The sequence below is a fragment of the Oncorhynchus gorbuscha genome, linkage group LG17 (assembly GCF_021184085.1).
Source record: "Oncorhynchus gorbuscha isolate QuinsamMale2020 ecotype Even-year linkage group LG17, OgorEven_v1.0, whole genome shotgun sequence".
NCBI classification, from domain to species: domain Eukaryota; kingdom Metazoa; phylum Chordata; class Actinopteri; order Salmoniformes; family Salmonidae; genus Oncorhynchus; species Oncorhynchus gorbuscha.
In genome coordinates this window covers 35,909,729-35,931,091 of record NC_060189.1, presented here as the reverse complement: position 1 = coordinate 35,931,091, position 21,363 = coordinate 35,909,729, and the positions used below count along the sequence as shown (strand labels likewise).

Genomic DNA, 21,363 nt, shown 5'->3' with positions numbered 1-21,363 from the left:
GTACCCAACATCTGATTTGGACCAAACTTCTTCATACCAATGGGTAAGAAATTATGAATACCCAAATAAATTCTGAAGCCACCCCATGCAAATCCCACCCCAACAATCAGTATAAGGTGTCAGTTGTCTATGTCTGACAATTAGTAGGAAGCTGCGGCTTGGAGAATTGCTTCTCCAACTATGTCATGTATTCCCAGTGAATCTGCTGATGTTTTCTTTTCCTGTTAAGAGAAATAAATCCTTCACAGAGAACAGACACATCTCAACATCAACTGTCCGGAGGAGACTGTGAGAATCAGGCCTTCATGGTCGAATTGCTGCAAAGAAACCACTACTAAAGGACACCGATAAGAAGAAGATACTTGCTTGGGCCAAAAAACATGAGCAATGGACATTAGACCGGTGAAAATCTGTCCTTTGGTCTGATGAGTCCAAGTTTGAGATTTTTGGTTCGAACAGCTGTGTCTTTGTGAGATACAGAGTAGGTGAATGGATGATCTCTGCATGTGTGGTTCCCACCGTGAAGCATGGAGGAGGAGGTGTGATGTTGTGGGGGAACTTGGTGACACTGTCAGAATTTATTTAGAATTCAAGGCACACTGAACCAGCATGGCTACCACAGAATTCTGCAGCGATATGACACCCCATCTGATTTGCGCTTAGTGGGACTATCATTTGTTTTTCAACAGGACAATGACCCACCACACCTCCAGGCAATGTAAGAGCTATTTGACCAAGAAGGAGAATGATGGAGTGCTGCATCAGATGACCTGGCCTCCACAATCACCAGACCTCAACCAAATTGAGATGGTTTGGGATGAGGTAGACCGCAGAGTGAAGGAAAAGCAGCCAACAAGTGCTCAGCAAATGTTGGAACTCCTTCAAGACTCTTGGAAAAGCATTCCAGGTGAAGCTGGTTGAGAGAATGCCAAGAATGTGCAAAGCTGTCATTAAGGCAAATGGTGGCTACTTTGAAGAATCTAAAATCATAAATATATTTGATTTGTTTAACATTTTTTGTTTTCTACATATGTGTTTTTCCATAGTTTTGATGTCTTCACTATTATTCTACACTGTAGAAAACAGTCAAAATAAAGAAAAACCCTTGAATGAGTAGGTGTGTCCAAACTTTTGACTGGTACTGGATGTGCCTGTGCACAGCTACACAAATTACATCTTGGCAAAAAGCTATTAATTAATTAAAGATGAACTGGTCTGGTCCCCATAGATGTATCCCTTTTTATGAGTAAAACATTAGGCTATATAGTAATGGTTTACTAGCTCTACCTGCTCATATTCTTCAGAATATGAGATTTTTATATTTATACAACATTTGGTCTGATTGACTAGCATCCTGTCCAAGGGGGTGTACTTGTAGCCTACATCAAGCTGCTTTAGGCTGCAGAAACAGGTGATTGTCTATGCCAAGCCTTACTCTAGTCTGTCTGTAGTGTTGTTGTAGTAGTAAGTAGCCTTATATCATTGTGGGACTGTTCCATTCTACTGGCACATGATGTTATGAATCCTATGTGGTTTCCGTACAGGAATCCTACCTATGTGGTTTCATAACTGATAGGCCCCCAGGGCCGGCTGGTTTTATCATCAAGACACGCATCCGTACAGCACAGTCATCTATGTGGGTATGGGGAAACTGGAATATCAGGATCCCAATTTGTTGAATGCTGAGTGTGTGGCGAGGGAGGATATTTGTTTGATTTACAATGGCCTCGTTGTACAACTAGTTTCGTCTATGATGACTGAAGGATATGAGCATTTGCTGCAAATGTCTTAAATGACACCTTTACATACCCCTCTTTATTGTAAGAACATTTATGGCAGAACCTGAATGTAGCACACTTTAGGTCAATTTCCATTGTGCTATATATACAGTGCAACCTAGAATGATGGGTGCGTTGGTAAATTTACTCTGGCTATCTACTCTGATTTCGGAGCTCTCTCGTCTGAGTGTGTCAGAGCGCAGAATAACTGATGATTTTATGAACGCTCAACACCCGTTGAATTTGGCCACTGTCAGTAAATGTTGTCAAAAAAGCGTAATTAAATTGTTATCAGCGGTAGTACGGTTACAGTCACCAATGCTCTGGATAACATGAAAACAGCCTGCTAGGGCGAGCTGGTTAGGACTGAGCAAATGGCACTCCAGTGTGAATTTACGAACACACCCGATCCGATATGTGCGATTATTGAACAGGATAGTACTGTATGGGGTTTGAATGAATGTATGGCTGGGTCCTCTGAAGCAGCATCTGTCGTGTATTGGTTAATTTGGATCCTTTTGCCGAAGCAGCAGCTCTCGTTTAAATACAATGATTTACAAACAATACAACTAAAGATTGTGTGTGTTAGATTGTGTGTGTGCTTGTGTTTGTGTGTCATTTCACAGTCCCTAATGTGCCATGAGATGTTTTATATTTTTTTACATACATTTTTGCTTTTTGCTTGAGTAATGGGAGATGGGAGTTCCATGCGATCATCGCTCCTTATAATACTGTGCATTGCCTTGCCGAAAATGTGTTGGACTTGGGGACTGTGAAGAGACCTCTGATGGCATGTCTAGTGATGTGGAATAAATGTCCTCAGTGAGAATGAAATGTCCTACTGCTGGATCAATCTAACATGCATGAATAGATGTGTGCCACAGACCCTCGTCCTGACCGCACCGCACTGCAGCAAACTGGGTCAGTAGTAGCACTGTGTGTGTGTGTGGGGGGGGGGGGGGTTGCATGTGCGTATGTGTGAGGGGAATACTCCTTAGACCACTCTGCTCCAGAGAAGAGGAGTGGGCTCTGCCTCTGTGCTGCATTGCAGCTCTCTGCTGGAGGGTCTTACTACAACCTGAGCCTTTGTAACTGCAAGCTTGCAAATGAGCCTGCTGTATTCTCAGAAGGATGCCGTAGACTTAAGGCAATGGATGGACAAAATAAGAAATGCAGAGGAGAATACAAAAATACAGCTCAAATGAATGCTTCGACTACTAAGAATAGCCTGAATCCTAAGGCAGTAAATATTTGGCTCCCATGAGCTCTACCTTCCTCTTTATGAAGACTACTGTATGCCGGTCTCTTCTGTAGTCTCTCTTATTGATTCACTTAGAAAAGAAAATCTGCACACTCTCATGGCTCCGATGCAATACATTTAATAGATGCCAACATTTGGACAGCTACAGTGTGCTGCCTTCAGGGTTTCAGCAGATTCAAGCAGCATAGCTGGCACAGAGCTCAGGGAAACACTAGATATCACCATCATTGTTAGCCACTTACTCTGGCCGTACTGGGCAGACAGGACAGGAAATTTGCAGTACGGGCAGATTAACAACAAGGTCGTCCAGTCTGTCTCAGCATGAACAGAGGATGAGAAATAAGACAGTATGAGCTTGGGGGGGAGAGGTAGGGTCTGGAGTGGACTAGCAGATTGGAGGGTGGTCTCTGTCTCTCCTCTCTTGGGTTGGAAGGAAACTGATATCCCCTCCTTGTTGACGCCACAGACCCAGCGGGGCTTTCTCATCTCAGAGGCTTGACCACCTGTCAGTCTGCTAAACCAACCCACCAGATGGCTGATAGGTGACTGATGTTGATAGTAACCGTGTGGCAATACTTTTACTCAGCCTACCCTGAATTAGCCATAGGTATAGGCTCTTCTTTTAACTTGTTTTTCAAATTATTTTTGAACGATGGCCTCTCAAATATACCGGTAGGCCCAATGTAGACCGCACATTCTGAAGGCGCCTATGACTTAACCTGTCGGATAAGTAAATATTTGATTTATTTTGCTGTGATGTCAGAATACTTTCACAAGATTATGTGCTTGCTACCATGTTGGACAGCAATAGTTTTATTGCTGTGAAAGTACAGAAGCAGTCAAACATTTGGACACACCTACTCATTCCAGGGTTTTTCTTTATTTTTACTGTTTTCTACAGTGTAGAATAATAGTGAAGACATCAAAACTGAAATAACACATATGGAATCATGTAGTAACCAAAAAAAGTGTTAAACAAATCTAAATATATTTTAGATTCTTCTTCTTCTTCTTTGCACACTCTTGGCATTCTCTCAACCAGCTTTACCTGGAATGCTTTTCCAACAGTCTTGAAGGAGTTCCAACATATGCTGAGCACTTGTTGGCTGCTTATCCTTCACTCTGCGGTCCAACTCAATCCAAACCATCTCAATTTCATTCAGGTTGGGTGATTGTGGAGGCCAGGTCATCTGATGCAGCACTCCATCATTCTCCTTCTTAGCCATTGCCCATTTGAAAAACAAATGATAGCCCCACTAAGGGCAAACCAGGTGGGATGGCGTATCACTGCAGAATGCTGTGGTAGCCATGCTGGTTAAGTGTGCCTTGAATTCTAAATAAATCCAGACAGTGTCACCAGCAAAGTACCATCACACCTCCTCCTCCATGCTTCACGGTGGGAACCACACATGCAGAGATCATCCATTCACCTACTCTGTATCTCACAAAGACACGGCTGTTGGAACCAAAAATCTCAAATTTGGACTCAATCAAACCAAGGGACAGAGTTCCACCGGGCTACTGTCCATTGCTCATGTTTTTTACCCCAAGCAAGTCTCTTCTTCTTATTGATGTCCTTTTAGTAGTGGTTTCTTTGCAGCAATTCGACCATGAAGGTCTTATTAATGCAGTCTCCTCTGGACAGTTGATGTTGAGATGTGTCTGTTACTTGAACTCTGTGAAGCATTTATTTGGGCTGCATTTCTGAGTCTGGTAACTCTAATGAATTTATCGTCTGCAGCAGAGGTAGCTCTGCGTCTTCTTTTCCTGTGGTGGTCCTCATGAGAGCCAGTTTCATCATAGCGCTTGATGGTTTTTGTAACTGCACTTGAAGAGACTTTCTAAGTTCTTGAAATGTACCACGTTGACTAACCTTCATGTCTGTAATGATGGACTGTTGTTTATCTTTGCTTATTTGAGCTGTTCTTGCCATAATATGGACTTGGTCTTTTACCAAATAGGTCTATCTTCTGTATACCACCCCTACCTTGTCACAACATAACTCATTGGCTCAAATGCATTAAGAAGGAAAGAAATTCCACTTTTAACAAGGCACACCTGTTAATTAAAATGCATTCCAGGTGACTACCTCATAAAGCTGGTTGAGAGAATGCCAAGAGTGTGCAAAGCTGTCATGTAGGCAAAGGGGGGCTACTTCGAAGAATCGCAAATATTAGATATATTTTGATTTGTTAAATCAATTTTTGTTACTGCATGATTCCATATGTGTTATTTCATAGTTTTGATGCCTTCACTATTATGCTACAATGTAGAAAATAGTAAAAATACAGAAAAACCCTTGAATGAGTCGGTGTGTCCAAACTTTTGACTGGTACTGTATGTGTCCCAAATGGCACCCTATATGCTGTTTAGCTATTGATTAGGACACATAGTCCACTCCTTTTGACCAGAGATCTATATAGGGAATAGGGTGCCATTTGGGATACATTCAATGTCTGCAAAGTAGTGTTCTTTTCTAGTTGGGGAAAACATGCTTAGTCTGACGAAAGCATAAGACCTTTCGTAATGTGTAGCTCAATTGTAGTCATGTTACTGTAGTCATGCAATTTTGTCTACCAAGCACTCCAGCTTGCAAGGGAGGGAGTGCAGCACATATTCTTCAAGAGATACAGTGCATTTCTGATTCATGGCTTTGCTAATAAATAGCCAACTGTGTTTATTTGACTGTGCTTGCAGACACAGGATGAACAGCAGTGTCTGGGATAGACAAAACAGGATAGCAGTCGACAGTTTGTGCTGGCCTAGTACTGCAGTCTGCCCTGTGTGAAAGAGAACGTGTAGGATTATTTTGCCTGAGAGAGGACGCTGACCTTGATGACTCAGCCGTCCTCCGAAAGGTCATTGATCTGAACCCTGTTTGTCAATCCCATCACATTCTCTATATAAATACATACTCCAATCCAAGAATGATGTTATAGATAGATTGATAGATATGCTAGATACTAAACGACTCAATAACTTTCTCGCTTCCCCCGTGAACCCCAGTGGATCTATGGAAGGCGGAAGTATATGGAGTGTTTGTGGTGAGATGAGTAATGGGATATTGAAACATGAGATCATTCCCCTCCCACCCCCGTGGCTCTGGCTGAAGTAATGCCACAGAGTAGACAGCCATGAGGCATTCCTTTACCTCTGACGAAGGCTTTTAAAGCACAAACCAGATGACCACCAAGGCATTGAAGGAATTGACATCGTAGTGCACTCACTCAGCAACGTGCAGCTTCTTTTCTACCTATTGAATGAGATGACAGCACAGCGGACAGGGATAGGAGTTGTTCTGTGGTGGGGTCTCCTTCCCTCCGGCCCAGCTGGCCTGCATATCCTGTCTTCCCACAAGTCCTCTGGCTGCTCTCTGAATGTGACACCAGCAAGTAGGCAGCCTAAAACACGCTCCGGGGGCCTAGGTAATCAATCACTGACTGAGCTTGTGTCCCAAATAGCACCTGAATCTCTACATTATAGTGCACTACGTTAAAGGGCTCTGGTCAGAAGTAGTGTCCTGCAAAGGGAATAGGGTGCTATTTGGGGTGCATCCTGATTCTCGTTCTCTCTCACTGTTGTTTTATGTTTACACCGTGCCAGGCAGGAGAGCTGGCTGGCTGCTGGCCAGTTACTGTAACGTTCCCATTATTTATATACAACCTATGTGGCCGCAAGCAGAATCCCTTCCTGCTCCACACACAGCCATGGACCAGGGGAGGGAAAGCCTCAAATCAAATTTTATTGGTCACATTCACATGGTTAGCAGATGTTAATGCGAGTGTAGCGAAATGCTTGTGCTTCTAGTTCCGACAGTGCAGTAATATCTAACATGTAGTGTAACAATTCCACAATAACTACCATGTACACACAAATGTAAAGAGATGGAATAAGAATATGTACCTATAAATATATGGATGAGTGATGGCCGAGCTGCATAGTCAAGATGAAATGGATGGTTTAAAATACATTACAGTTGAAGTCGGAAGTTTACATACACTTAGGTTGGAGTCATTAAATCTTGTTTTTCCACCACTCCACAAATTTCTTGTTAACAAACTATGGTTTTGGCAAGTCAGTTAGGACATCTACTTTGTGCATGATGCAAGTAATTTTTCCAACAATTGTTTACAGACGGATTATTTCACTTATAATTCACTGTGTCACAATTCCAGTGGGCCAGAAGATTACATACACTAAGTTACATTTACATTTACATTTAAGTCATTTAGCAGACGCTCTTATCCATTGACGGTGCCTTTAAACAGCTTGGAAAATTACAGAAAATTATATCATGGCTTTAGAAGCTTCTGATAGGCTAATTTACATCATTTGAGTCAATTGGAGGTATCTGTGGATGTATTTCAAGGCCTACCTTCAAACTCAGTGCTTCTTTGCTTGACATCATGGGAAAATTAAAATAAATCAGCCAAGACCTCAAAAAAAATTGTAGACCTCCGCACGTCTGGTTCATCCTTGGGAACAATTTCCAAACGCCTGAAGGTACCAAGTTCATCTGTACAAACAATAGTACGCAAGTATGACCACCATGGGACCACACAGCTGTCATAACTGCTCAGGAAGCAGACGCGTTCTGTCTCTTAGAGATGAACGTACTTTGATGCGAAAAGTGCAAATAAATTCCAGAACAACAGCAAAGGACCTTGTGAAGATGCTGGAGGAAACAGGTACAAAAGTATCTATTTCCACAGTAAAAGGAGTCCTATATCGACATAACCCGAAAGGCCGCTCAACAAGGAAGAAGCCACTGCTCCAAAACCGCCGTAAAAAGAGCCAGACTACAGTTTGCAACTGCACATGGGGATAAAGATCGTACTTTTTGGAGAAATGTCCTCTGGTCTGATGAAACAAAAATAGAACTGTTTGGCCATATTGACCATCGTTATGTTTGGAGGAAAAGGGGGAAGCTTGCAAGCCGAAGAACACTATCCCAATCGTGAAGCACGAGGGTGGCAACATCGTGTTGTGGTGGTGCTTTGCTGCAGGAGGGACTGATGCACTTCACAAAATAGATGGCAACATGAGGCAGGAAAATTATGTGGATATATTGAAGCAACATTTCAAGACATCAGTCAGGAAGTTCAAGCTTGGTCGCAAATGGGTCTTCCAAATGGACAATGACCCCAAGCATACTTCCAAAGTCGTGGCAAAATGGCTTAAGGACAATAAAGTCAAGGTATTAGAGTAGCCATCACAAAGCCCTGACCTCAATCCCATAGAACATTTGTGGGCATAACTGAAAAAGCGTGTGCGAGCAAGGAGGTCTACAAACCTGACTCAGTTACACCAGCTCTGTCAGGAGGAATGGGCCAAAATTCACCCAATTTATTGGGGGAAGCTTGTGGAAGGCTACCCAAAACGTTTGACCCAAGTTAAACAATTTAAAGGCAATGCTACCAAATACTAATTGAGTGTATGTAAACTTCTGACCCGCTGGGAATGTGATGAAAGAAATAAAAGCTGAAATTAATCATTCTCTCTACTATTATTCAGACATTTCACAATCTTAAAATAAAGTGGTGATCCTCTCTGACCTAAGACATGGAATTTCACTCAGATTTAATGTCAAGAATTGTGAAAAACTGAGTTTAAATGTTTTTGGCTAAGGTGTATGTAAACTTCCGACTTCAACTTTACATATGAGATGAGTAATGTAAGATATATAAACATTATTTAAATGGACTAGTGATCCATTTATTAAAGTGGCCAATGATATTAGTCTATATGTAGGCAGCAGCCTCTCTTTGTCAGTGTTTAACAGTCCTGGAGATAGAAGCTGTTTTTCAGTCTCTCGGTCCCAGCTTTGATGTTTTTTTTTGCCTTCCTGTGACATTGGGTGCTGTAGGTGTCCTGGAGGGCAGGTAGTTTGCTCTCGGTGATGTGTTGTGTAGACCGCACCACACTCTGGAGAGCCTTGCGGTTGAGGGCGGTGCAGTTGCCGTACCAGGCGGTGATACAGCCCGATAGGGTGCTCTCAATTGTGCATCTGTAAAAGCTTGAGGGTTTTAGGTGACAAGCCAAATTTGTTCAGCCTCCTGAGGTTGAAGAGGCACTGTTGCACCTTCTTCACTGCATTGCCTGTGTGGGTGGACCATTTCAGTTTGTCCGTGATGTAGATAGGGGGGTGCTCTCTCTGCTGTTTCCTGAAGTCCACGATCATCTCCTTTGTTTTGTTGACGTTGAGTGAAAAGTTTTTTTCCTGACACCACATAAGAAGAAGTGAGTGCTATGTGGCGATAGTCATTTAGTTCAGTTATCTTTGCCTTCTTGGGTACAGGAACAATGGTGGCCATCTTGGAGCATGTGGGGACAGCAGACTAGGATAGGGAGTGATTGAATATTTCCGTAAACACACCAGCCAGCTGGTCTGCGCGTGCTCTGAGGACGTTGCTAGGGCTGCTGTCTGTGGGGGGCCCACAGTCCTTGGTAGCGGGCAGTGTTGGTGGCACTGTATTATCCTCAAAGTGCGCAAAGAAGGTGTTTAGTTTGTCTGGAAGCAAGACGTTGGTGTCCGTGACATGGCTGGTTTTCTTTTTGTAATCCGTAATTGCCTGTTGACCCCGCCACATACGTCTCGTGTCTGAGCCGTTGAATTGCAACTCCACTTTGTCCCTATACCGACATTTCACTTGTTTGATTGCCTTGCGGAGGGAATAACTACACTGTTTATATTCAGCCATATTCCCAGACATCTTTCCATGGTTGAATGCGGTGGTTTGTGCTTTCAGTTTTGCACAATTGTTGCCATCTATCCACTGTTTCTGGTTAGGGTACGTTCTAACAGTCACAGTGGGTACAACATCTCCAATTCACTTCCTTATAAACTTACTCACCGAGTCAGCGTATAAATCAATGTTATTCTCTGAGGCTTCTCGGAACATTTCCATGTCCGAATGATCAAAACAATCTTGAAGCGTAGATTCCTATTGGTCAGACCAGCGTTGAATGGTTCTTGTCACGGGTACGTCCTGTTTGAGTTTCTGCCTATAGGACAGCAGGAGCAAAATGGAGTTGTGGTCAGATTTGCGGAAGTTAGGGTAGCAGTGGTCCAGTGTATTGCCCGCGTGTTTGCTACAGTCAATGTGCTGATAGAATTTATGTAGCCTTGTTCTCAAATTAGCTTTGTTAAAATCCCCAGCTACAATAAATGCAGCCTCAATATGGTTTCCAGTTTACATAGAGTCCAGTGAAGTTTCCTTGAGGGCCGTTGAGGTCTCTGCTTGAGGGAATATGTGACTATAATCGAAGAGAATTCTCTTGGGAGATAATGTGGTCGGCATTTGATTGTAAGGAATTCTAGGTCAGGTGAACAGAAGGACTTGAGTTCCTATATGTTGTTATGATTACACCATGAGTCGTTAATCATGAAGCATACACCGCAGCCCTTCTTCTTACCAGAGAGATGTTTGTTTCTGTCGGCGCGATGCATGAAGAAATTTGGTGGCTGTACCGACTCCGACAACATATCCCAAGAGAGCCATGTTTCCGTGAAACAGAATGTTACAATCTCTGATGTCTCACTGGAAGGCAACCCTTGTCCTAATTTCGTCCACCTTGTTGTCTAGAGACTGGACATTGACAGGTAATGTACTCGGAAGCGGTGTGTGGTGTGCACGCCTTTGAAGTCTGACCAGGACGCCGCTCCGTCTAACTCTCCTACGGCGACGTTGTTTTGGGTCGGCCTCTGGGATTAGATCCAATGTCCTGGGTGGTGGTACGAACAAAGGATCCACTTCGGGAAAGTCGTATTCCTGGTCGTAGTGTTGGTTGACGTCGCTCTTATATTGAATAGTTCTTCCCGGCCCTATGTAATAACACTTCAAATTTTCTGGGCTAACAATGTAAGAAATAATACTGAACAAAGAACAAAATACTGCATAGTTTCCTAAGGACTCGAAGTGGGGCGAAAATCTCTGTGTATGCTGTGTATGTATCTGAGGGAATGTGAGTTGCTCGGGGTTGAGCTGTGCCAGGGTAGACCAAGTCTGCCACGATTGTTGTCGGCCATGAGCTGTCCCCTCCCACCCTCCCTGGCTCCCTCCCTCTCTCTGGCCCTCTCTCTCAGTAGGAGACAGTTCGCTGAGGGGCAAAGGACTGAGGAGCATTACTCTATTAAGCATCACACATGCCGTGTATTGGGTTTCAGTCACAGTGCCCAGTTTGATTCTTTGGAGACTCTTTAGAAGTGGACTGAGGTGAGGTAACTTTTGGCATGTCTGTAGGACCATGCCTCAGCACAGTACAGCACATTTGGAGACTCCTATTAAAGGGAAAATCCACTCAAACTATATTTTGGTATTATTTTCATTAGTCCACTGTTGATACAGTCCCAAAATGTTTTGCATGTCAGCAGTCAAGTTTAAGATCTTGTACATTCAAGTACTTTCAAACCGGTCACATCGTCATGATGATGCAAAATGTATCGTGAGTGACGAGGTTTAGCAAGTGGAAAATATTCCCAATCCCTTGCTGAATGATAATCGCTACACAATTCCCATTTCATTCAGAAACTTTAGAATGACAAAAGTTAAGTCTATCAAATAAATCAATGTATTTATAAAGCCCTTCTGCACAGCCCCCACACCACTAGAGGGATATCTTCAACCACCAACTAACTATCCTGAGACAAGGCCAAGTATAGCCCACAAAGATCTCCGCTATGGCACACCCCAAGGGGGGGGTGCAAACCCGGATAGGAAGATCACGTCAGTGACTCAACCCACTCAAGTGACGCACCCCTCCTAGGGACAGCATGGAAGAGCACCAGTGAGCCAGTGACGCAGCTCCTGTAATAGGGTTCGAGGCAGAGAATCCCAGTGGAGAGAAGGGAACCGGCCAGGCAGAGACAGCAAGAGTGGTTCGTTGCTCCAGTGCCTTTCCGTTCACCTTCACACTTGATACGAATCCCTTTTGGCCCGACAGTCTAGGGGGGATGGTAATGAGACACGTAACATAACTCATGCAAATTATAATTGTGACAAAGTAAAAGTGAGAACGAAATAACCACGACTACTGAAATATACCGTCTACCGGGTTTATTAATAAACACACGGTAATGGGGGGGAGCAGGAAAAGGGGCTGAGCTGGACCCAAGGAAAGAAACAATAAGTATTCAAAAACACCCCTAAGCTAGACTAGCCTACTTTAACAACAGCTAACTAACTAACCAAAAATACAGTGGGTGGTCCGCCCAGTTCTAACTAGTGTTTTTAACAAAGTTTACCTACAGGTAGTGTATGCCCATGGGCGACTTGTCTTGGTTTCCCCTTTTCCCACCAGCAAACAAACACAAACACCATAACCATAAACAATACTCACAGGTGAGGACAAAGTGCTATATGGAGGTGCTCAAACAAAAGAGGTTAACACACAAAGAGAGAGTGAAACACAGAGACCTACAGACATGGCATTTACAGAGAGATTGAGCTTTTGAGCAAACAACTGATGGGGTTTTTAAACCAAGGGAAAGGAACTGTGATTGGGTAGGAAACAGGAGGAGGTGTGTCTTCTGATTGATGATTGATTGTTGACTGATTGGGGAGTGATGATTTTCACCTGTGAGGGGAGAAGGAGAGAAAAGAACACAGGATACATACACACACACACAGGATACCTGTATCCGTAACAACACTCCTGTGCCAGACTACACTCAATCATAGGACCTACTGAAGAGATGAGTCTTCAATAAAGACTTAAAGGTTGAGACTGAGTCTATGTCTCTCACATGGATAGGCAGACCATTCCATAAAAATTGAGCTCTATAGGAGAAAGCCCTGCTTCTAGCTGTTTACTTAGAAATTCTAGGGACAATTAGGAGGCCTGTGTCTCGTGACCGTAGCGTACGTGTAGGTATGTACGACAGGACCAAATCGGAAAGATAGGTAGGAGCAAGCCCATGTAATGCTTTGTAGGTTCGCAGTAAAATTTTGAAATCTGCCCTTGCCTTAAGTAATTCCACAACTAACCCTGATTCAGATCTGGCTAGTGTGCAGTGAGAAGAATGTTGTAGGAATATCTGCATGACTTGCACAGACCCGTCGGTTTTTTCAAAGCTGCGTTTGATGCGTTATGCATCATGATGATGTGGCCATCATGATGATGTGCTTCTTGAAAGTCTAATATCTTGAAAACTTGACTGCTGACATGCAAAACATTTTGGGACTATGTCAACATTGGGCTAACATTTTTGACTGGATTTTCCCTTGAACTCTGCAGTATGACAACAGCTTTCCCTCTCTCCATTTATGGCATTTTATTTTTTACCTTACAGTTCCAGTGAAAGTACATTTTGCGTTTACAATTGTCTTAGACCTACTTGCAGAATACCTGAGACGATCTTTGTCAGCTGCTCTGTGGTAGTTAGGCTATCAGCTTAGCAAACAGTAATATTGTGTGGCTACTGTAGAGCTTCCCATGGTGCACCAGCTTTTTTTGTATTCCTTTCTGTCTGCACAATCTCAATGATGTCGTAGTGCCTTTGATTATATCCCTTGTACACCTGGAGCACTTAAATTCAAAGGCTTTCTCAGCAGCTCTGATGATCACCCCAGTGCTTCGCCCTGACAAGTTGTCAGCGACTGAATATACAAGTCCTCTAAGTGTACTCTCATCTTCCCTGTTGCCATGTAATAGGATAAAAGGCCATCGTTCTCTTTTAGTCTCTTTTTAGGAGGGTTACCCCACTGGGAGATGAAACAACAAATGGAAGTACCTTAAAAAGGCAACACGGTTTTTGCTTGGCCATGCAGCTCAGTGCTCACGCATTTACTTACTCCCACACATAGTGACTTTGTAACCGTGCTGTACGCTACTCTGATATTTAACCGAAAAAAAGTACAAAAGAGGGGTATTAAGTATTTATGTAACTTTATTTTAGTGCAGCTCATGGGTCATTCTTGGCTAGATGCTTGGTAAATGGGAATATCATGTTGTTGTTGTCGTGACTCATTCCACACTTTCCACTGTAGCTTTATTGATGTTCACTGCATTTACATTACATTTAAGTCATTTAGCAGACGCTCTTATCCAGAGCGACTTACAAATTGGTGCATTCACCCTATGACATCCAGTGGAACAGTCACTTTACAATAGTGCATCTAAAACTTAAGGGGGGGGGTGAGAGGGATTACTTATCCTATCCTAGGTATTCCTTAAAGAGGTGGGGTTTCAGGTGTCTCCGGAAGGTGGTGATTGACTCCGCTGTCCTGGCGTCGTGAGGGAGTTTGTTCCACCATTGGGGGGCCAGGGCAGCGAACAGTTTTGACTGGGCTGAGCGGGAGCTGTACTTCCTCAGTGGTAGGGAGGCGAGCAGGCCAGAGGTGGATGAACGCAGTGCCCTTGTTTGGGTGTAGGGCCTGATCGGAGCCTGGAGGTACTGAGGTGCCATTCCCCTCACAGCTCCGTAGGCAAGCACCATGGTCTTGTAGCGGATGCGAGCTTCAACTGGAAGCCAGTGGAGAGAACGGAGGAGCGGGGTGACGTGAGAGAACTTGGGAAGGTTGAACACCAGACGGGCTGCGGCGTTCTGGATGAGTTGTAGGGGTTTAATGGCACAGGCAGGGAGCACAGCCAACAGCGAGTTGCAGTAATCCAGACGGGAGATGACAAGTGCCTGGATTAGGACCTGCGCCGCTTCCTGTGTGAGGCAGGGTCGTACTCTGCGGATGTTGTAGAGCATGAACCTACAGGAACGGGCCACCGCCTTGATGTTGGTTGGGAACGACAGGGTGTTGTCCAGGATCACGCCAAGGTTCTGGGCGCTCTGGGAGGAGGACACAATGGAGTTGTCAACCGTGATGGCGAGATCATGGAACGGGCAGTCCTTCCCCGGGAGGAAGAGCAGCTCCGTCTTGCCGAGGTTCAGCTTGAGGTGGTGATCCGTCATCCACACTGATATGTCTGCCAGACATGCAGAGATGCGATTCGCCACCTGGTCATCAGAAGGGGGAAAGGAGAAGATTAATTGTGTGTCGTCTGCATAGCAATGATAAGAGAGACCATGTGAGGTTATGACAGAGCCAAGTGACTTGGTGTATAGCGAGAATAGGAGAGGGCCAAGAACAGAGCCCTGGGGGACACCAGTGGTGAGAGCGCGTGGTGAGGAGACAGATTCTCGCCACGCCACCTGGTAGGAGCGACCTGTCAGGTAGGACGCAATCCAAGCGTGGGCCGCGCCGGAGATGCCCAACTCGGAGAGGGTGGAGAGGAGGATCTGATGGTTCACAGTATCGAAGGCAGCCGATAGATCTAGAAGGATGAGAGCAGAGGAGAGAGAGTTAGCTTTAGCAGTGCGGAGCGCCTCCGTGATACAGAGGAGAGCAGTCTCAGTTGAATGACTAGTCTTGAAACCTGACTGATTTGGATCAAGAAGGTCATTCAGAGAGAGATAGCGGGAGAGCTGGCCAAGGACGGCACGTTCAAGAGTTTTGGAGAGAAAAGAAAGAAGGGATACTGGTCTGTAATTGTTGACATCGGAGGGATCGAGTGTAGGTTTTTTCAGAAGGGGTGCAACTCTCGCTCTCTTGAAGACGGAAGGGACGTAGCCAGCGGTCAGGGATGAGTTGATGAGCGAGGTGAGGTAAGGGAGAAGGTCTCCGGAAATGGTCTGGAGAAGAGAGGAGGGGATAGGGTCAAGCGGGCAGGTTGTTGGGCGGCCGGCCGTCACAAGACGCGAGATTTCATCTGGAGAGAGAGGGGAGAAAGAGGTCAGAGCACAGGGTAGGGCAGTGTGAGCAGAACCAGCGGTGTCGTTTGACTTAGCAAACGAGGATCGGATGTCGTCGACCTTCTTTTCAAAATGGTTGACGAAGTCATCTGCAGAGAGGGAGGAGGGGGAGGGGGAGGAGGATTCAGGAGGGAGGAGAAGGTGGCAAAGAGCTTCCTAGGGTTAGAGGCAGATGCTTGGAATTTAGCGTGGTAGAAAGTGGCTTTAGCAGCAGAGACAGAGGAGGAAAATGTAGAGAGGAGGGAGTGAAAGGATGCCAGGTCCGCAGGGAGGCGAGTTTTCCTCCATTTCCGCTCGGCTGCCCGGAGCCCTGTTCTGTGAGCTCGCAATGAGTCATCGAGCCACGGAGCGGGAGGTGAGGACCGAGCCGGCCTGGTGGATAGGGGACATAGAGAGTCAAGGGATGCAGAGAGGGAGGAGAGGAGGGTTGAGGAGGCAGAATCAGGAGATAGGTGGGAGAAGGTTTGAGCGGAGGGAAGAGATGATAGGATGGAAGAGGAGAGAGTAGCGGGGGAGAGAGAGCGAAGGTTGGGAGGGCGCGATACCATCCGAGTAGGGGCAGTGTGGGAGGTGTTGGATGAGAGCGAGAGGGAAAAGGATACAAGGTAGTGGTCGGAGACTTGGAGGGGAGTTGCAATGAGGTTAGTGGAAGAACAGCATCTAGTAAAGATGAGGTCGAGCGTATTGCCTGCCTTGTGAGTAGGGGGAAGGTGAGAGGGTGAGGTCAAAAGAGGAGAGGAGTGGAAAGAAGGAGGCAGAGAGGAATGAGTCAAAGGTAGACGTGGGGAGGTTAAAGTCGCCCAGAACTGTGAGAGGTGAGCCGTCCTCAGGAAAGGAGCTTATCAAGGCATCAAGCTCATTGATGAACTCTCCGAGGAACCTGGAGGGCGATAAATGATAAGGATGTTAAGCTTGAAAGGGCTAGTAACTGTGACAGCATGGAATTCAAAGGAGGCGATAGACAGATGGGTAAGGGGAGAAAGAGAGAATGACCACTTGGGAGAGATGAGGATCCCGGTGCCACCACCCCGCTGACCAGACGCTCTCGGTGTGTGCGAGAACACGTGGGCGGACGAAGAGAGAGCAGTAGGAGTAGCAGTGTTGTCTGTGGTGATCCATGTTTCCGTCAGTGCCAAGAAGTCGAGGGACTGGAGGGAGGCATAGGCTGAGATTAACTCTGCCTTGTTGACCGCAGATTGGCAGTTCCAGAGGCTACCGGAGACCTGGAACTCCACGTGGGTCGTGCGTGCTGGGACCACCAGAGTAGGGTGGCCGCGGCCACGCGGTGTGGAGCGTTTGTATGGTCTGTGCAGAGAGGAGAGAACAGGGATAAACAGACACATAGTTGACAGGCTACAGAAGAGGCTACGCTAATGCAAAGGAGATTGGAATGACAAGTGGACTACACGTCTCGAATGTTCAGAAAGTTAAGCTACGTAGCAAGAATCTTATTGACTAAAATGATAAAAATGATACAGTACTGCTGAAGTAGGCCAGCTGGCAGTGGGTGCGTTGTTGACACTACACTAATCAAGTCGTTCCGTCGAGTGTAATAGTTTCTGCAGTGTTGCTATTCGGGGGCTAGCTGGCTAGCTAGCAGTGTTGTTTACGTTACGTTGCGTTGCGTTAAAAGAACGACAATAGCTGGCTAGCGAACCTAGAAAATCGCTCTAGACTAGACGCTCTAGACGGCTATGTAGCTAGCTATGTAGCTAGCTACGATCAAACAAATCAAACCGTTGTACTGTAATGAAATGAAGTGAAAATGTGATACTACCTGTGAATGCGACCGGGTTGTGAGTCAATTCGGTAGACGTTGGCTAGCTGTTGGCTAGCTGTTGGCTAGCTAGCAGAGTCTCCTACGTTAAGGACGACAAATAGCTGGCTAGCTAACCTCGGTAAATTAAGATAATCACTCTAAGACTACACACTCTAAACCTAAACAACACAATTATCTTGGATACGATGATACGAAGACAGCAAAGACAGCTATGTAGCTAGCTAACACTACACTAATCAATTCGTTCAGTTGAGTGTAATAGTTTCTCCAGTGCAGCTAATCAGTGGACGTTAGCTAGCTGGGTAGTGAAGACTACGTTAGGACGGCGAAATACGATAATTACGCAATTATCTTTGATACAAAGACGGCTATGTAGCTAGCTGAGAAGAAATTGCTAAGATTAGACAAATCAAACCATTGTGCTATAATGAAATATGATGAAAAATATGATGAAAAAGTTATACTACCCGCGGGAGCGAAGTGCAGATGCGACCACTCGCTCCAACCGGAACCTAACTTTTTTTTTTACTTACCTAACTTTTCTTTTTAGCTAGAACTTTGCGGTATGAATTAGGAGTACACTGCTGAGCCTTGATTGTTGTAGTCATTCCCCTGAGTAGGCTTATGACTTCTGTAAGGCGATCAAAGAGGCGAAACAACCGTACAGAGACAAAGTGTAGTCACAATTCATCGGCGCGGACACGAGACATGTGTCAGGGACTTCAGATAAAGGGAAAACTAGCCATGTCGTTGAAACTGAAGCCTCACTCACAGATAAGCTGAACACCACCTTCGCACCGCTTGGAGGAGAATAACACAGAGCCGCCGACGGAGGCCCTCGCTGCTTACGAGGACAATTGGCTCTCAATCTCCATGGCCAACGTGATTAAGACTCAGGGCTCTGGGACTGGATCGCTCAATTTTCAACTGGGTCCAAGTGGTGAGGGTAGGCAACAACACCCCAGCCATTCTTATCCTCAACACGGGCGCCCCCCAGGGGTGTGTGCTCAGCCCTATCCTGTACTCCCTGTTTACCCATGACTGCGTGGCTACGCACAACTCCAACAGTGGTAGGCCTGATCAACAACGATGATACAGCCTACAGGGAGGAGGTTAATGCTAGCGTCCCACCTGGCCAAAAGCCATAAATTACTATAAAAATCTAACTTTCATTAAATCACACATGCAATAGAGCAAATTAAAGCTACACTTGTCTTGTTGTGAATCCAGCCAACATGTCAGATTTCAAAAAGGCTTTTCGACGAAAGCAAACGATGCTATTATCTGAGGATAGCACTTCCGTAACCAAAGAGAGAAAAGCGTATTTCAATCCTGCAGGCGTGACACAAAACGCAGAAATAAAAATATAATTCATGCCTTACCTTTGACGAGCTTCTTTTGTTGTCACTCCAATATGTCACATAAACATCACAAATGGTCCTTTTATTAGATTAATTCCATCGATATATATCCAAAATGTCCATTTATTTGTCGCGTTTGATCCAGAAAAACACCTGTTCCAACTTGCGCAGCATGACTACAAAATATCTCAAAAGTTACCTGTAAACTTTGCCAAAACATTTCAAACTACATTTGTAATACAACTTTACGTATTTTTGTACGTAAATAATCTATAAAATTGAAGATGGGATGATCTGTGTTCAATACAGGAGGAAAACAAACTGTAGCTAGCTTTCTGGTCACGCGCCTCTATCTAACAGTACACTACAAGTGACCCTCGTTATGAACAGGGCTACTTCTTCATTACACAAAGGAAAAGCCTCAACCAATTTCTAAAGACTGGTGACATCCAGTGGAAGCGGTAGGAACTGCAAGAAGGTCCCTTAGAAATCTGGGTTCCCAATGAAAACTCACACTGTTGAACAGCCATCACTAGCCGGCCACTGCCCAGTACTCTGCCTGGCACCTTAGACACTGTCTCTAGCCAGCTTCCGCCCGGTACTCTGCCCTTCATTCCAGACTCTGAAATTGCTGATTCTGATTAATTTTTTATATTTTGACTTTTTGAATTGTGTGTATATTGTTATTGTGTTGCTATATATCACTGCACCTGCGATAACATCTCGAAATGTGAGTACACCATGTGAGTACACCAATAAACCAATCGACTTTGATTTGATTGATTTGTTAGTCTAACCCGTCTTCTCCTCTCCCCTGCTTCTTCCCTACAGATGTGTGGTGGTGCTGCTGAACCCCAAGAAGAACAAACAGCATCACATCCTCAACAGCTCCAGGTGAGGGTCCGTCGTCATACTGTATGGCTGCTGCCTCCTGTTCGGTCAGTCACCCCCAGGCAGGCAAGGCACACTAGGGGAATGGATGGATCCAGACAGCTAGTCACTGTCACTTAGGCTTAAGGGTTCGTCCTCATACATAGCATACATACAAAAACAAAACTGCAACACTGAGGATTGTAACAGCCCTGCCATGACACTCGTGTCTCTTGATTTTGGTGCATATATGTGGCTTCGAGTCATCATGTAGATGCCCTGTTATTAGGCCCTTTAAATACAGCCCATCTGGAGTCAATGCGAGGCAGGGAACTAACCTGGAGTGACTTGTCAAACACAACATGGCTTATGTAAAGACTGAAGACTGAGAGCACTGGACAGAGAGTCAGCAAATGACCAAAGGAGCACCACGGCTTCAAAGCCTCTGCCAACCCCTTTCATGTGTGGGGAAAAGCCAAAGTAGATGTGGTCACGTCAGTGTGACTGAGTAGCTGGCTCCATCCATTCTAACCGTAATATACCCAGAACGTTTTGTTTCATTATGCTCTCCTGGCTGGAGGCTAATATTTTTACTTTATACCCTCGTCGCCCTACTTTTACAGCTCATCACTCTACAAACAAATTATTACTGCGCCATGATTAGATTACAGTATAGTAATAATGCCATGTGTGCATTTGCTTAGTACAGCAGTTGATAAGATAAAAACTGCTTGGCTAGGCCTCAAACGTTTTTAGGACAGTTTAGCTAAGGAACAAATTGAGCATCACAAATTGCACCCTATTCCCCAGTGGTGGAAAAAGTACCCAATTGTCATACTTTGGTAAAAGTAAACATACCTTAATATAAAATGGCTCAAGTAAAAGTGAAATTCACCCAGTAAAATACTACTTGAGTAAAAGTCTAAAAGTATTTGATTTATTTTAAATGTACTTAAGTATCAAAAGTAAATGTAATTGCTAAAATATACATAAGTATCAAAAGTATAAATAATTTCAAATTCCTTATATTAAGCAAACCATTTGCAGATAGCCATGGGGACACTCAGACATCATTTACAAACAAAGCAAGTGTGTTTAGTGAGTCCGCCAGATCAGAGGCAGTAGGGGGGACCAGGGATGTTCTCTTGATAAGTGTGTGAATGGACCATTTTCTTGTTCTGCTAAGTATTAAATATGTGACGAGTACTTTCGGGTGTAGTAAAAAGTACATTCTTTTCTTTAGGAATGTAGTGAATTAAAAGTCAAAGTTGTCCGAAATATTAATAGTAAAGTACAGATACCCCCAAAAAACGACTTAAGTAGTACTTTAAAGTATTTTTTACTTAAGTACTTTACACCACTGCTAATCCCTATATAGTGCACTATTTCTTTTTAAAAAAGTACTGCACTACATAGGGAATAGGGTGCCATTTGCGATGCAGACAATATCTCTGTGTACGAGTACTGGACTGGATAACTGCGTCAACAGTTAAAGAAACACCCTGAAATCGAACCTTTTTAACCAGCGAATCGACTCCCAGTCACAGGCCATTGAGCCAACCACTACA

The 21,363-nt window shown here is 44.6% G+C and overlaps 1 protein-coding gene across 1 annotated transcript in view; it reads left to right on the top strand.

Annotated features, from left to right (window-relative positions):
• The window catches only part of mapkbp1 (mitogen-activated protein kinase binding protein 1), a 74,882-nt gene that overhangs the window by 17,027 nt on the left and 36,492 nt on the right, over positions 1–21,363 (top strand). Inside the window, exon 3 of the mRNA XM_046308151.1 lies at positions 19,757–19,819. Within this exon, the coding sequence (XP_046164107.1) occupies positions 19,757–19,819 (63 nt within the window). The remainder of the gene's footprint in view (positions 1–19,756; positions 19,820–21,363) is intronic.